Below are 16,459 nucleotides of genomic sequence, written 5' to 3'. Positions count from 1 at the left end.
CAGTCGTTACGATGCTGCTCAGCGTTCGCCCTTGCTCACAACCAGATCAGCAAGTTCCTCATCAACACCACCTCCAAGGACGCTCTCGGGACCTCTATACACTACATGAACGCCAACGCTGAGTGTGGGATTGTCGCACCCTCCCGTCGGTAGACTCGGCTAGGGCCCCATCCACACCTACTACCGCCCGCTCAGGTCGCGCAGAACCTGGCTCTAGTTTCTTACCGGCAGGAGATGATGCAACGAACCAAGTCGTATATATACAAGGATGATAGCAAGGTCTGGACAGCTCAGATTTCTAATACGAAGCTGATTTATGCCGCCGAGCTGAACCAACACCCATAGATTCGAGAAGGAGTCGTACGATCAATTGCTCCTTCCTACCTCGACGGCAAGCTGGACAAGGAACACCAGGTCAACAGATACATGAAAGTGAATGCAGAGTTCGCTGGTGACATCGGAGTTGGTTGAGCCGCAGAAGAGAAGCGACGTGTTGAGGTTGCGGAGGCAGCGGGTAAGGCGCTTCAGAAGGAGCGAGAGAGGTGCGGAAGGTGTCTTTGGAGCAGCGAGCGGCGCGAAAGGCTGCACGAAAGGCTTCAAAGCAAGCACAGTAGATATGAAAGCAATAAATCCCCGTGCTCGTCCAGATCGATCACATCCTCCACCGAACTCAGGTAAATTTAGTACGACGACAATGTGCGTCCATTGGAGCATCGTGATGCCATTGAAGGCCTTGAAGGTAAGGTGTATCGGCGGCATAACTTGATGTTATTCTTCCATGCTGTGACCATGTTCGTGCAAGGTTTATTCCTTAGCTTGCTGGTAAGTTACCAGCAATCATACTTGCTGATGCTTGCTTGGCAATGTTTGGGGTTGGATGCTCTTAACGCTTGGCACATGTATTTGGGACACACCTATGTTTTGGACAGGCAAACTACACGTTAAAAGTACGTAACTTAGACTTACGCTAACTATCTATATATCAGTATATATTCATTATAACTAATACTATAGCTTTATTATATATTAATTAGTCGCTGTATACACATGTCAGGATCTCGGGACGACTCTATTACTATCAGTGGCTAAATACTCTATTTACTTATAGGGGCGACAGCGATTCAACGCTTATAAGAAGCGGAAGAATCGCGTACGCAACGCATCTATGTACCTATCCTATATCACGTGCTATTCGTGATAACACAAGAAATTATATAAGTTCCTTAGCTTACTAATATATTTATGCTTAAAGTGTAGCTAAGTTAAACCCTAAGCGAAATTAGTACTTATTTTAGGGGTAAGCTTAACTATCTAATAAGTAAAAGCTAAGCTCTAAGATTAATATACTAGGTACTTAAGTATATAAATATATATATATTATGAATAGAGCTATTAGTAGCTAGTAAAACTTACCTAATTATTAAAGTTAGGATATTAGTGCTTATAAGAAAGTGCTTATAAGCACTAACTTATACTAACTAAGTACATACCTTATATATATTACTAAGACTTATATATACTATTTTTCTACTTATAACAAGCCTAGTATTAGACTTGTATCTAAAATAAACTAGTATAATAGAGGTTATAGCTTTCTAAAATTAAGCACTATTTACGCCCTATTGTTATGGCGTGGCCATACATTGGCATGGCATTATATCGGTCACCTGACGGCCTGAATAGGACGCGCCTGCCGCGGGGATGGTGATTCGCCGTAGTACTTGGTACTTTTCCGGCGAATCACTCCTCTCTAGATAGTTAATCAACCAACTTCAACCCATTGCCCTGTTTGCCTGTTTTCCAGTCTTTTCCCAGCTAATAAGCACAATACCTATCTTTAGAGATTAGAGCTTTAAGCTTGATTAGTTTAGCTTACTAAGCTATAAATATAAATTCTACCTGTATAGTAATAATATTTATTACCTTAGGATATACCCTACTAAGTCTTATATTATATTATTAATTACTAAGCGAGCTAGATTAGTCTAAAAATTGTCGAGTTTTGCCCTAAAAACCTGTCCCAAACATGGGTGTGTCCAAAACACATGTGCCAAGCGTTAGCGCAGTCCCACCATCATCTTCATCTTCAAATCGCCCTCTTTTTAGTTCACTTGTCTTCATGACATCTATCTTTCACCTATGATCTTGTTTGAACTGCTCATATGTAGCCTGATTCGATAGTGTATCGGTTGTCAACCTATCTCGAAGCACGCAATCATGGCGGTCACAATGCAGCAGCTATGGTGAAAGGCACAAAGTAGTTTTCATGCCGACAACGAATGCCTCGAGCTCACCCACTAATCTGAACTCAGCTGTTCAAGCACATTCTTCTTCTCGCGCCATGCCACGCGGGTCCTCCTACACATGAGCACTTCTTAGATCTCCTTGGTCATAGCATCGAACGGTTTCAGCGGCGATGTGCTCGCCCCCGGGTACCAGGTGTGGTCTGTCTGAGCACCTCGACAGCTTAAGACCTTGCTCGTTGACCATAAGATCTTCAATGGTCTTCGCACCGTCTTGTCCATGCTTACCTACCACTACGCTGCTGGACATGCGCATACTGCAACCAGCGTCTTCGCTATGCTCTGTGGCTACTGGCAATTTCCGAGACAGTCACTACTGGTTGGCAGGGGACACACTGTGCTTGTAATATTGAGCCAGGCCAGCCTGAGGATGTGAATTATCAGGATGCACTAGAACCAAGCAGAGGCAGTGCTTCAGTGAGCGTTTCTATGTCACCAGCAGCATATTCTTGCACTCGAGATGCCATCGTATGTGCCATAACCTGGTCAACAACTAGGCAGTCAAAGGCGTTTGTTCGATCACAAAAGAGTCAGTTTACTACTGTGCAAGTGCAAGGCTGACGATATCACCTCCACGCCGCACGGGCGTTTGACGACACTGTAGAGACCTATATAAATCCTATCCTACCGCCAGTTTCTGATCATTGCTTTCTCGCATACATCTCCAAACTCCAGTACAACTCTACATACAATACTTACCACAACATCCTGCTCAAAACTACTGGTAGGAGAACCTGTCGAGATCCACACCTCCACAATCCCTCGACAGATCTACTTACTTGAATCATACAAACAATACAATCCTCCTTCAAGATGTTGACAACCCAACAGAACAGCAACGCCAACCGCATTGTGGTCACGCCACTTGGCCGTGCTGATACTCGACGAAGCGACATCGAGCAATTGACCTCGAAGGGCGAGCTGGTATGGGTGGCATCTGATGGCTGGGGCGAAGCGACCTTCGTTGGAAGACTCCCGGGTGGTCGGGAAGTCACCTACAAGAAGAAGGTATCCGTCAAAAAAGCTCAAGAAATGTCCGTCGCTATCAAAGACGCCATGCAGAGCCATGCCTTCACCAACTGGAGCGCTCAGAACGACACCACAATCATCATCGACATCGAGCATGAGGCATCCTTCACCCGAATTATGGACCTTATCGATGCGTGCGAGGTAACCTTTGACCGTCATCGCCGAGCTCACATCGCTGGGAGTGGCCGACTCGACAGACTCCCTATCTACAATTACTGGCGCGACGCTCGACTTGCCCGAGACTTGGGTATGCCAGCTATTGCTGAGGAACGAATCGGTCGCATGAACGCGATGTTCTACAAGGACAATAGCAAGACTTGGGGCGTTCAGATTGGTGATCTCAACATGCTTTATCGACACATTCCAGACGACACTACACAGCCCTCGTACCCTGTCCGACGGGAGCTTACACGATCGTTGGCGGCCACACTCTGTGATAGCGTGCTCAACAATGCATCTTACATTCAGAACTATTTGCGACAGCATTTCCCACAGGTTGAGATCCAGATCGGCCAGATTCGAGAGGAGATCCGTCGAGAGAGAATTAGGGCCGGCCGACGAGCTGCACGTGGCTACTAGGCCAGGGCGGAGGACGAAAGAAGTGTTTTGTTTGGCTGTTGAGCGAAGAGTTGTTTGGTCTGAGGTGTTTTTGTGGTATTTGCATTGTTTTGGAACATGGTATTTGTTAGCATTGATTTTGGAGTTATGGGACATGGAAAGACCTTGAACAGACGAGTCAGATAGATCAACTGTGATAAAAGGCAGGATCGAGTGATCCAGAGGAATGGCGAGATTATGATAGTCATATCATTCAAGTAACCTGATGAATGCCAAAACGTTTGACTCAGCAGCTGGCCTATATCAGCACTTTCGTGCTCTGACTTCACGTACATTCATCTCCATGGCCAGACGGATATTGTCTGTCTCAGATTACCCAGCAGTTGATTGCTCAATCACAACCATCGCTCTGGTAGTGGTAGTGCGACTAGAGCCAACCATATTCCACCCCTATTTGTCTTGGCAGACTGTCAAAGTCTTTTTCGTTCCGCAATTACCACACTTTCTTCTTCTTACTACAAACAACAACTTACAGGTCGTAACACGGAACTTGGTTTGGGCTATATGCTCGAATAGATGGGAGGCCCATATGTCAGGATATGCAGGGGATATCCGCTAGGAATATGATGATAGTTCATGCGCATCACAAACAAAGTCTGCATGCTAGGTAGTTTCTTTTCGAAGAGCTTGACTGCCCGGGATGAAAAACTACTAGTAATGTGCTATGGCTGGCTACGCGAACAAGTCTGATTCCTCGATTGCTACGGCATTGGATTAGGTCAACCAGCAATTGTCCTCTAGCAATCAAATTCATTTCGCAACCTTCCAGATCTATCATACACTGCTCAATCACTCATCGTTGTTTCTTTCTATCTGACCTTTGCGACCACAGTTGACAGCTTCTGCTCTGCGCAACACGAGTGAGTAGTAAATCACCCACTCCCCAGGAGTATAGAGTCTGGCCAAGTCGTAAAGGCACATCTCTACCGTCTTCGCCATGCACAAAGGTTGCACAATCCAGGGTTCATGTCAAGGCGGTAGAGTTACGGACTGCACGAATATACTAGATGAGGTAAGGGCACTGCGCAGGCACTCTTGCTATCAAGCATACGACTCGTCGTATCTCACAAAACAAGATGTATTGCAAGTCATTGTTACCCGAAGGAATGCCGCCAATATTCTGAATGAGTCCTGTGGGTTGTTCTGCTGACGAAACAAAGATCGTTCTCGTGCCAAGGAGCCCAGCTAATGGCATAGGTAAGAAGCTCGAGCTGGAGCAGAACCACTCGGTACCTTTACGCTAGAAATGCTTACAATACATTCGAATGGCTCGCTTTGTTTGCTTCCAAGGGATATTACTTGATAGCACAATGCTTCTTCGTTGTCACACTTCGAGACGCGTCAAGGCTGCAACGAAGCACTATGGCCAATATCACGCTGGCGCCGCATGGCGGTCCGACTGTACAGTAAATAACATATAAGACATGTTCTTCCTCGACTTCTGCAGCACCATCCTCACACCTGAACACCTGTCTCGACTACTTGTTGCACTGAAGAACATCTATCGAACACTCTTTACAACAATATTGTCCACCACCTTAAAGAGTCTACCATTTCTGCTGTACAAACATAGGACTAGAAACACCAAGATGTCTACGTCAACAACCACCCAAATTCGAGGCCGGGTGGCATACATCTTCCAGCGAAACCCGGTTGTCGACATAACCCCAATAACACCAGACGATGACACAATGTGGGCAGCCGCCAGCATGACACCAGAGCAAATCCAACTATCTGGTACCACACACCCCGTCTGGGTCTGGGCGAACCTCCCTGACGCCACTCGAAAGCGGTATCCAAGACGAATTTCCTACGAAGCTCTACAAAACTTCTCGACCGCCATCGCTACCTCCGCATGGTCATCCATGATTGGCAATCAACACGTCTATGCCATCGATCTTCACGTCACTGACTATGAAGCTCTGACTACCCTCCTCTCTTTCATCGAACGAACTATTGGTGAGGGCAATGGCCACATCGGCTCAGTCGGCATCCAGTTCAAGACCCCATTCTACCGATACTACCGAGAAACCCAAGTCGCTAAGAACAATGTGAGCTCATGCATGTTCCGGCAGTATCGAGATTGTGCTGCTGCTATTCGAAGGCCTCGGAAAGACCTCCAGCCAAGTAGCAAGAAGCCTGGCATGGCATTGTTTTGGAAAGAGCTAATTATCATATTGACCGAGCCATTGAACCATTGTCCCGCGAATATAAGGGCCCTCGTAGTTGAAGCTGAAGACATTGGAATTTCAGCGCGCGTGCCGAAGCTCAGACATCTCGGAAGATTGCCGTCATGGTCGTTGGGTTTGGAAGCCTGAACACGGTCCCTCGGACATAACGCATGTCACTACTTCAATGTCGTGTGGGTGTGAGCTTTGCAGCACGGAGCGAAAAGTCAGTCAACCATATCGGGGCTTTGGGTTGCTGATCAGGTTCAGGAGCTGAGCTTCATCCTGGACATCAGAGTAGGTAGTAGAAGCAAGAATCAATTCAACGTCGGATGGATATTGAACGTTGAGGAGAGTCCGGGGCCCCTTTTGAATTTTGAACGCTTGAACCTCGGACAGGATGCACACTCTTTTCATTGCCGGTATGTCCATGCTAGAGGACCTGCGAGTGATGATGTTGTTATGGCAAAAGCTCTGTCTGTGCCCACTCTGGGAGGTGAACTGACTCGACACGAGGTTTGTACCGAGGTTGGCCCACTAGCGCGCCAAGCCTGCAAATAACAATCAGACTTTACCAGAGCACATCAAGCTTGCTGTGCCGTGCTTTGTTACACAAGTCAGTATCAACAGCTCGAGCTCGCTATCAGCTTCGACTTATGACGATAATCATAGTGCTTGGGACATTCGCCTGGAACGAGCGATATTCTGCCCCTAACCCAGCGACGAATAGTACTTCGGGTGATCCTCGGTGATGGCTCCCGCCATCACCGATTCGGGCGATCATCACCATGCATAAGCGGAGTCAGTCAACCCCACGAATCGCTGCCGACGGCATCTGTTTGACCTACCAGAGCCGCATTTCATTATTGTCACGAATTGCCGGGTCCAATGCCCAGACTTCTGAGCGCGGAGAGCATGCAGTATCGGCGTACATCCCGCCGAGGAAAGATGCGCTTGTTTCTATGACTGGACGGTCGTCGAATGGTACTTAAGGAGGACCATTCGTGCTGTGCTCAAGCTGCTTCTTGCTGCAGACCTGATTGGCATGTACAATACTCCCAAGATGTGGTGCTCAGTCGATATGTTACGCGCCTTAGTGCTCGTTAGCTGTCTGTTTGCCACTACTCAAGCACAGGTAGAGGAAGAGTCTGAAGTGCCGCTCTATGGACAATCACCTGCCGTCTATCCCACACGTAAGTCCAAAAAATAGACCACAGGATCGAACACTAATATCGGCAAAGCGGTCAACAATGGTTCAACCAGTGAAGCCTGGTCAGCCGCCTATGCTCGAGCATATAATCTGATATCGCAGATGACCCTCGAAGAGAAGGTCAACGTTACACGAGGCTACCCGGGCACATGTACCGGCAACACTGGATCTGTGCCGAGACTTGGCTATGCACCGCTATGCCTGGCCGATGCTCCTGATGGCATTCGTGGTCAAGAATTCGTGTCTGCCTTCCCTGCTGGGATTCATGTCGCAGCCACGTTTGACCGCGATCTTCAGTACCAATATGGAGTTGCGCTTGGAGAGGAGTACCGAGGAAAGGGCATTAACATTGCTCTAGGACCAGTTGCAGGTCCCTTGGGTCGTGTTGCCACTGGCGGCAGGAACTGGGAAGGTCTTAGCAACGACCCATACCTTGCTGGCGCTGCGATGGGCTTGGTCACAAAGGGAATGCAGGACAGTGGCGTGATCGCTGTACCAAAGCATTATCTCCTCAATGAGCAGGAGTACCGGCGTCGACCATCGGCGCTTGGCGAAGCGATATCGTCCAATATTGACGACCGGACCATTCGTGAATTATATGCTTGGCCTTTCATGGATGCTCTGAAAGCTGGTGCAGCATCGGTCATGTCAAGCTATCAACGGTAATTCCGGTTGGAAGAATCTCGGGATGCAATGTGCTGACCGAACCAGTGTAAACAATTCTTACGTCAGTCAGAACTCCAAGCTTCTCAACGGCATCCTCAAGACCGAGCTCGGCTTCGAAGGATTTGTGGTATCAGATTGGGGCGGGCAGTACACCGGTATTGCATCAGCTAATGCTGGTCTTGACATAACCATGCCGAGTGCGGGCTATTGGGGCGGCAACTTGACCTTGGCAGTCAACAATGGTACTGTATCTGAAGAGCGGGTCAACGACATGGTAGCAAGACAGCTAGCGGCTTTCTATTACCTGAAGCAGGACGAAAACTACCCACCACCATCCATTCACAGCAGCACTCAGAAGCAGATGCCTGTCAATGTCCAAGGCGATCACCGCACCCTCATCCGCGAGATAGGGGCGGCGGGCACGGTACTGCTCAAGAATATCAACAATGCTCTACCTCTGAAAAGCCCTCAGTTCCTCAACATCTACGGCTACGATGCCCAGACCTCGCCCTCACCTTGGATGGACCCCTCCCGATACGGAGGTGGCTATGCAGTAAACTTTGGCTGGAAGACCCTCAATGGTACACTCATCACTGGTGGCGGAAGCGGCGGCGCTACACCAGCTTATGTTATATCACCTTTCCAAGCAATTCAGGACCGCGTCATCTCCCAGACGCCCCCAGGGAATCTAAGATGGGACTTTTATTCCGGAAATCCAACAGCCTACGTCAATGCTGAAGCATGCCTGGTATTCATCAACAGCTACGCCTCGGAGAGCTTTGATCGTGTGAACCTCACAGATGAATTCTCGGACAACCTTGTCAACAATGTCGCGGCCAATTGTAGCAACACCATTGTTGTTGTGCACAGCGCTGGTATCCGTCTCATCGAGGCGTGGATTGACAATCCGAATGTCACATCGGTGCTCTTCGCTGGCCTCCCTGGTCAAGAATCTGGCAACTCGTTGGCAAAAGTTTTGTTTGGGGATGTGTCACCTTCTGGCCGTCTACCCTACACCATCGCTCGACAAGAAAGTGACTACGGAAGTCCAGAAGTGGTCAACGGCAGCGTAAGTATGGACTATTTTCCTCAGAGCGACTTCGCTGAAGGGCTGTATATCGACTATCGCCATTTTGATCGAGAGGGGATCGAACCGAGATTCGAATTCGGCTTTGGGCTGAGCTATTCCGAGTTTGAGTATGGCATGACGCTCAATGTTACAGATATGGGCAGCAACATTGATGAGTATCCTAACCCAAATGTTCGTATTGTGCAAGGAGGTCACCCACAACTTTGGGATACATTATTTGAGGTGAGCATTGACATCACAAACGTCGGAGATGTGTATGCACACGAGGTTGCACAGCTGTACGTTACTGTTCCAGGAAACGAAAGTCCGGTTCGTCAATTGCGCGGCTTCGAACGGCTGCCTCTAGAGGCTGGGCAGACAAAGAGCTTCGTCTTTCCGTTGACGAGGAGAGATTTCAGTGTCTGGGATGTCGTGGCACAGCAGTGGAGATTGCAAAGAGGTAGCTACGACATTGCCGTTGGTGCAAGCTCGAGAGACCTTCGGGCGGATGGGCTCGTTCAGATCAATTGAGATCAGCACAAATGAAGCAAGTTATTCGGCCGCTGAACGGAAGTGTCATGAGTGGGTAGTTGCTGAAGATTATCAATGGAAAGAGTCAATTGCCTGCTTTTGCGCCCAAAGATGGAAAGCTGCCCGGGCAACCTCAAGGTTTCGGCTCACTTTCCCCGTGGCATATTCATGCCAAGCCACTTAGACGCGAAAGTCTCGCGTCTAGTAGCAGTAGCCGCTTTGCGAGGATCGTTCTTTCCTCCTTTCGATACGAAAGATCTTGCTGATGGGCCTCTTGCTAGGACGTTTTGTACCTTCTGCATTGAACATCAACCCTGATTTCCGATCTGATGATGGCGCCTTATGACGAGCTCGCTGGAGTCGCACGGCAGTACCATCTCCGGATATTCTCGCGAACTGACTTGTGTCAGATTAAACGTGAGCAACGCCACAACGGAGCTTGGTGATTGCTTCGAGCTGTATCTGGATGCAGCCTCTTAGCTACCTACGAACCTAGCTGAGCATCACTGGTCACACATCTACACCATCAATCTACCAGCCGCGATGGTGCATTTTACCAGCAAGTCTGCTGACCTCTTTCCCCCGATGCGGTTGCTACAGCGACACTAACACGTAGCTTCATATCATCACCGGTGAAGCATGAACTCTAAAATACTCCTTACTGCGCCGCTGACGTGTCATGTCTCATGCTTCAGCCTTTCCTCAAGCGTGTAAGATCCTCGGTCAGCGGCGGTAGGAACGGTTGAGGCGTCGCGATCGACACTGTCACTGCATCCGCCGGAGGTTTGGCACGATTTATGGTCAAACAGAATGCGAGTGTTCCAGATTCAACAGGCCATTACCTCCAACTCATCCTATCTGGAAACCTCTCCAACCCTCTCATACGTTTCCTACCCATTTGTCTCAATTCAACATGGTTGTCTACAAAGCTTTAGCCGTCCTCGGTGGCATCCTTCTTAGCTTGGCCTGCCGTGCCGAAGGAAAGCGACCCAAGGAGAATGCACAAAAGCCAAATATCATCATGATCATGACTGATGATCAAGACTTGCTCATGAATTCTGTCCAGTACCAGCCCGCCGTTCTGAAACAGTTTCGGGACGAAGGCACCTTCTTCGAGCGACACTACTGCACAATCGCCCAGTGCTGTCCATCACGAGTTTCGCTCTTGACTGGTAAGGCTGCGCACAATACTAATGTCACGGACATTCGAGCACCTTATGGTATGTACGAGTCCTTACAAAGCAAGGAAAAGGTTGACAGATCATCACCAGGTGGCTACTCAAAATTCGTACAGCAAGGTCTAAACGACCAATGGCTGCCATTGTGGTTCCAGCAGAACGGCTACAACACCGCATATGTGGGCAAGTTGATGAACGAGCATAGCACTACCAATTACGACAATCCGTACCCTAGAGGTTTCAATTCAACGGACTGTAAGTTGTGCACGAAAGAAGACGATCAAGTGGTTGTGGAATTACGCTGACATGAAGCAGTTCTCATCGACCCAGGCACGTATATCTACTATAATGCCACTATGCAGAGCAACCATGACCCTCCACGAAGTCTTCCAGGTCAATACTCTACCGACGTGGTTGCTTCCAGGGCCATGGAAATGATGACGGATGCGGCAAGTTCGGGAAGTCCTTTCTTCCTCACAGTTGCGCCCATCGGCCCTCACACCGAAACATTGTTCCCCAGATCGTTTCAAGCTCCGGAAGCAACCTTTCCGATATTCAACCCTCCGGTTCCTGCGGACCGCCACAAGGATTTGCATCCAGGCGTGCAAGTGCCGCGTGGGACGAACTTCAATCCTGCTGTCATGGTAAGTCATCCGTTTGACCCAATATCCCGGTGCTAACGTGGACCTCCTAGAACAATACTTCGTCCTACTTCAAGAATCTCCCTCTCTGGAATCAGACAGTTATCGATTACTATGATCAGTTCTACCGTCTCCGACTTCAAGCACTCGCTGCGGTCGATGACCTGGTCACTAACATAACCAGTAAGGTCGAAGAGTTGAAGCTGCTGGACAACACCTACATCATTTATACAAGTGACAATGGGTACCACATTGGCCAGCATAGACTCCCAGCCGGCAAGACCTGCGCTATCGAGGAAGATATCAACGTTCCATTCTTCATCAGAGGCCCAAACATTGCAAAGAACGTCACAGTCAATCATCCGACAAGCCATACTGACATCGCACCGACACTGTTCCATCTTGCTGGCATACCGCTTCGAGACGACTTTGATGGTATACCGATGCCTGTTCACGAATCCCAGACAGCAAAACTGGAGCATGTGAACGTTGAATTTTGGGGTAGCAACCTTGGCGAGGGCAACTTCGCCTTGTCACTCCTCAGCTCCACGAACAACAATACCTACAAAGCTCTTCGACTGATCAGCGACGACTATACATTCAACGTTCTGTACGTGGTTTGGTGCACGAATGAAAGAGAATTGTATGACATGAACGTTGACTCTGGACAGAATAACAACATCGCAGTCAACTTCACTACGTCGGGTCAGAATCGAATGTTGAGTGGAGAAACGGCACGTAACCCGATAGGCAAGGATCACAACGATGTGCTGTCGATGCAATCCCGTCTCGATGCTCTCCTTATGGTCCTCAAGACATGTAAGGGCGATGTTTGTGTGCATCCCTGGAAAGTGATGTTTCCTGATGGTTCTGTGAGCAGCTTGAAAGATGCCATGGACCACAAGTACGACCAGTTCTTCACGTCGATTCCGAAGATTGACTTCGCTGGGTGCGCACAGGGGTACATACGCGCTCTCGAAGGGCCGGGCCAGGATCTTGGCAATGTACCAGCGTACGACCCCAACCATGCCCATATGTTCTACGATAGCTAGATCTTTGTGGAGATGGGGTAATAAAGTGTTGTGCAGAGCGACGATGCTGCTGTTATAGACAAATAGACCGAGCGATGATAGACAGCAATAGAGATAACATTTGGCTTCTGGAATGCGCTCAGAAGCTATGAATTCTGTATGAGCAATATATGTCACGTGCATGATCCTGCTGGTGCCTGAAGCACTTACCGGTCCAGACAATCTGGTTCTCTTAGTCGAATGCATTGCCGCGCAAGAATCGTAACCATCTTGCACTCTATCGAACGTGGTATTGCATTGACTGACTAGTTATCCAGGCTACAAGCTCGAACTCGTGTCCGGGCTCGAGCACCCCTGGATGTCCAATAAGCTACCAAGCATAGCACGCGAGGACTCATGAGATCCTGTTTGCGAGATACCACAACTTTGCTAGCGCCGACCAGACCTAAGAACTTGCTCACCAAGATGTGTATATCAAGGCCGTGGTTTCGTCTTCTCATCTCAACTATTTCCCCTTGCATCCACGATCTTAACAACTGGTAGCAGCACTCTAGGCTCCAACTACAATCGCATCACACAACACACCACTCCACAACACCCAATACTTTCCTCAACCGTCAACATGAAGTACTCCCTCGCCCTTCCCATGATACTGGGCGCCGTTCTCAGCATCACCGGCACCACCAACGCTGCACCCGTCCGAGGCACCTCGGGTATGCATCCAATGTACGAAATCGTCAAACTTCCTGGTCCCGTCGTCGTCACAGATGGTACCCCTATGCCAGTTATCCCAACAGAGGAACAGATCGAGCAACTCGCCCCTGGTCCAGGCCTCATGATCCCGACGCATGATATGGATTTCGAGAAGGTCGAAGGCCGCGGACTGCCATCCATAGCTGATATCAATGAGGCTCCTCTTCCGGTGATCTGTGACCCACGAACAGAAAGTCCTTACTGCAGGAAGCGAGACGATGACCACAGGATTGTTGATGAACCTGTCGATCTTTCGAAGATCCCGGGCGTGCACCCCGTCGGAAATCAGAAGCGAGATGACGACCATAAAGTCGTCGGCGGGCCAGTGGATCCGTCAACGTTCCCGGTCATCTCCGGCCCAGAAGCCGAAGCCAATGCGATCTCTCAAGCTTCCAGATACCAGAAAGAGCGCAAGACAGGATTGAGAAACGCATACTCCGAGGTCATGTGCAGAGAGCCGGATCTTCAATCAATGAGGGAGCTCCGGCAAAAGGTATACAGGCAGTACTACCTCGATCGAGCAACGGGATTAGAGCAGTCATACCTCTTGGATGACCCAAGGAGATGCTGTGCGCATGACGAGTTCTGTTTTGACCGTGCTGGTGGTGAGAGCAAGTTTCGGGCTTTGATCCTGTAGTGAGTGGATTGCCTGGGTTGATGTTAGGCTTGGTGATGCTGCGTAGCATCGATGGATAGGATGGCACCCTTGATGAGATAGATTAGCAGCATGGCCATCATGCAGAAAGTAGGGAATGGCGTTTGCCTCTTACGAAATCAGACATTCAAATTTTGCTTGCCGTGACAAAGATACATGAACCTGTCATGCCTGGTATGATCACCTCCAAGGCCCAGCGTGTCGCGTGCTAAGCAGCCAAAGAATTTACTAGGATTGTCAATCCTTCGATTGTTCAAGGCCTTTCGCGAAACCACAATCTGAGGCACCTGTCCTCCTTGTTTCGTGCTTGCTTCAGGCACAAGGTACTGGTTCTCCATTCGTGCCTCAGCCTCGTGTCATGAAAGAGAGTTCCATACAGCCTAATAACACGAATGCGTGCAATATTGAGTCACAAAGCTATTCAGACGCTGTATTGATACTAGTAAGCTGCACCAATCGGGACACCAACGATGGTGAACACCGCAAGAATATTCCTCGCGATGCGTTTCATTCCTATCCTTGCGAGCTCCGCAAAGCCCTGAGTATTGGCCTTAGTGTCGTTCTCGTGAGGAAAAGGCACATCGGGCACTGCTTTCCCGAGGAAAGCACACAGCGGCTCCCACCCATCCTGAAGCTTGAAGTCCAACAACCGCTCCCTAGGCACCATTTCTCGAACATCGCGGTAGTGATGTCGGTAGGCGTCACGACTCCTGACCCTTGCTTGGTCAACATTCTCCGAGAAACCCGTTTGTGGGAAGGTAGTTGCCCATCCATATCGGACAATCTTACCCATAAACCCAGGATCAAGTCGGCCAAGAAGGTAGAGCACGGGCTGGTACGCGTTGTCACAGAACGCTGTCCAGCTTTTGAACCAGCTGTCGATGTCTCGTTCAACAAGCACGACTTTGGCTTCAGGATAGAACTCGACAAGCTCCTTGGTGAAAAGAATACAAGGTGTATCGGTGACAGCTCCGACGTGACCCAGCATGCCATCGAAGAATGCTTTGTCCGGCAAACTGCCCTTGCCGTTGAACTTCGCATCAATCGCTTCCACCCAGGCATCGGACTCCTTCATGTTGTCGTACACTGAGCTGAAGTGGTACGGATTTGGGTAGCCAAGTATAGACATTGCTTTGTGCATTGACAGGGTGCCAGTTCTGGAGTAGCCGGGGCATATGACTTCCAGGGGTACAGTCCGTTTCGACTTTCGTCTGTCGATGTTCTGATCAGGGTTGTACATTCGTGCATAGTTGCCGATGCGCTTGAAATCTGCTTCAGTTGCCATAGTCGGCGATATTATTTTTCAGTGTGGCAAGAGAGTGCTCTCAAATCAGGTGGGCTCGGGTCTTACTTGAGTACTGTGTTGCAGTGACATTGAGATCGGAGAGACCTGGACGCCTGACCACATCGGATGTGGAGCATCGTTTCTGGGCGAGCCATCGCGTAAGGGCGGACAGCCTGATCAAGACTTCCATGCGCGGAACGATCGTTATCGCTTTCCTGGCGGACGACTCCTTGCAGACGCTCAAGGATACCTTGTTCGACCTCGTGGGATCCAATACTTCGCGTAACACGAGTCTGGCACGTGATGTGGGCCAAGATCAGATGCACTTAACCGTTTTGAGCCTAGTGTACCAAGACATACTTCACATCGACCTTTAGGGCTAACAGTTCCAACTTTGCAATCACTTTCGCTCTCGCTTGAGAGCTTCCGGTCGGGAATTTGCTTGATCTCTACAGCGCAGGAAATATGTGAGGAGGAAGCAGAGCAGCCAGATCTTCAACAACCTGTCAATTTGAGCAGAAGCCACCTTCTCCGCAGCTTCGTCCCAGAAGAACAAGCATACGTATTTCCTGAAAGTCAGATAGGTTCTCCCTATACCGAACGAAACATACGCGCTGCTGCGTATGTATTGCACGATCTGGCGCTCCACAATACGCAGTCAGCGGCACTGATTATGTGAAATCTATCTGGAGGATGACTTTGAGTCTGGACCTATCCTCACCCGCCATGACTCATACTGCTTGTTTTGTCGGTGCATGACTGGAATGACTCATGTTACCTGGGAAGATTGATATATGTCGTGTCAACAACAGCATGCACGTGAACATGATTTAAGGTGCTTACCTCAGCAGAAACTTCTTACAGTATACCGCATCCTTTCCATCCAGGAACGTTCCAACATATATCATTGAACCTTGATATATACTGGCACACCAAGAAGGTACCGATCATTTAGCTAGGTCCACGACTCAACATGAATCCTTCAGAAGATCTTCATCAACTTGGACTCGAGAATTTGACCTTGGCTGAGGAGTTGTTTGCAGTCCAGGCGATCTATTCCCGGGACGTGGTCAAAGTCGCCGCCATCCAACCATCACACGTTTCTCTTGAAGTACATTGGCCTGGGAACAGGCTCGCACTTCAGTTGCGGGTGCTTCAAACATATCCTGAAACCTCACCGATATTTCTTGGCGTTGATAACTTGTCCCTGTCGCTCGACGATCAGAAGAAACAGCGCGTCAGTGCCTTTAGCACATGCTTGCAACAAGTTTTTCAACCTGGGACTCCTTGCTTGTTCGATCTCCTTCAGTCGTACGAGAGTC

General features: G+C 49.1%; 5 protein-coding genes across 5 annotated transcripts; 4 read left to right on the top strand and 1 right to left on the bottom strand.

Annotated features, from left to right (window-relative positions):
- Positions 1–3,116: 3,116 nt before the first annotated feature.
- PMZ80_010091 (uncharacterized protein) lies at positions 3,117–3,911 on the top strand (the record flags this gene model as incomplete). The annotated part of the gene is made up of 1 exon (XM_064878484.1): positions 3,117–3,911. The coding sequence occupies one exon, from the start codon at positions 3,117–3,119 to the stop codon at positions 3,909–3,911; it is 795 nt and encodes a 264-aa protein (XP_064725563.1).
- A 1,628-nt stretch (positions 3,912–5,539) lies between these two features.
- PMZ80_010090 (uncharacterized protein) lies at positions 5,540–9,594 on the top strand (the record flags this gene model as incomplete). The annotated part of the gene is made up of 4 exons (XM_064878483.1): positions 5,540–6,001; positions 7,254–7,311; positions 7,360–7,990; positions 8,040–9,594. The coding sequence occupies 4 exons, from the start codon at positions 5,540–5,542 to the stop codon at positions 9,592–9,594; spliced, it is 2,706 nt and encodes a 901-aa protein (XP_064725562.1).
- A 913-nt stretch (positions 9,595–10,507) lies between these two features.
- PMZ80_010089 (uncharacterized protein) lies at positions 10,508–12,465 on the top strand (the record flags this gene model as incomplete). Its single annotated transcript, XM_064878482.1, has 3 exons — positions 10,508–11,027; positions 11,088–11,416; positions 11,467–12,465. 3 exons carry the CDS (start codon positions 10,508–10,510, stop codon positions 12,463–12,465), a joined length of 1,848 nt encoding a protein of 615 aa, XP_064725561.1.
- Positions 12,466–13,066: 601 nt separating this feature from the next.
- Positions 13,067–13,834, top strand: PMZ80_010088 (uncharacterized protein; the record flags this gene model as incomplete). Its single annotated transcript, XM_064878481.1, has 1 exon — positions 13,067–13,834. The coding sequence occupies one exon, from the start codon at positions 13,067–13,069 to the stop codon at positions 13,832–13,834; it is 768 nt and encodes a 255-aa protein (XP_064725560.1).
- Positions 13,835–14,291: 457 nt separating this feature from the next.
- Positions 14,292–15,137, bottom strand: PMZ80_010087 (uncharacterized protein; the record flags this gene model as incomplete). Its single annotated transcript, XM_064878480.1, has 1 exon — positions 14,292–15,137. The coding sequence occupies one exon, from the start codon at positions 15,135–15,137 to the stop codon at positions 14,292–14,294; it is 846 nt and encodes a 281-aa protein (XP_064725559.1).
- Between the last annotated feature and the right edge of the window lie 1,322 nt (positions 15,138–16,459).

The sequence above is a fragment of the Knufia obscura genome, assembly GCF_036327395.1.
Source record: "Knufia obscura strain CCFEE 5817 isolate CBS 148926 chromosome Unknown scaffold_16, whole genome shotgun sequence".
NCBI classification, from domain to species: Eukaryota; Fungi; Ascomycota; class Eurotiomycetes; order Chaetothyriales; family Trichomeriaceae; genus Knufia; species Knufia obscura.
Note: the sequence above shows the minus strand (reverse complement) of the source record. Positions and strands in the feature narration are given on the sequence as shown.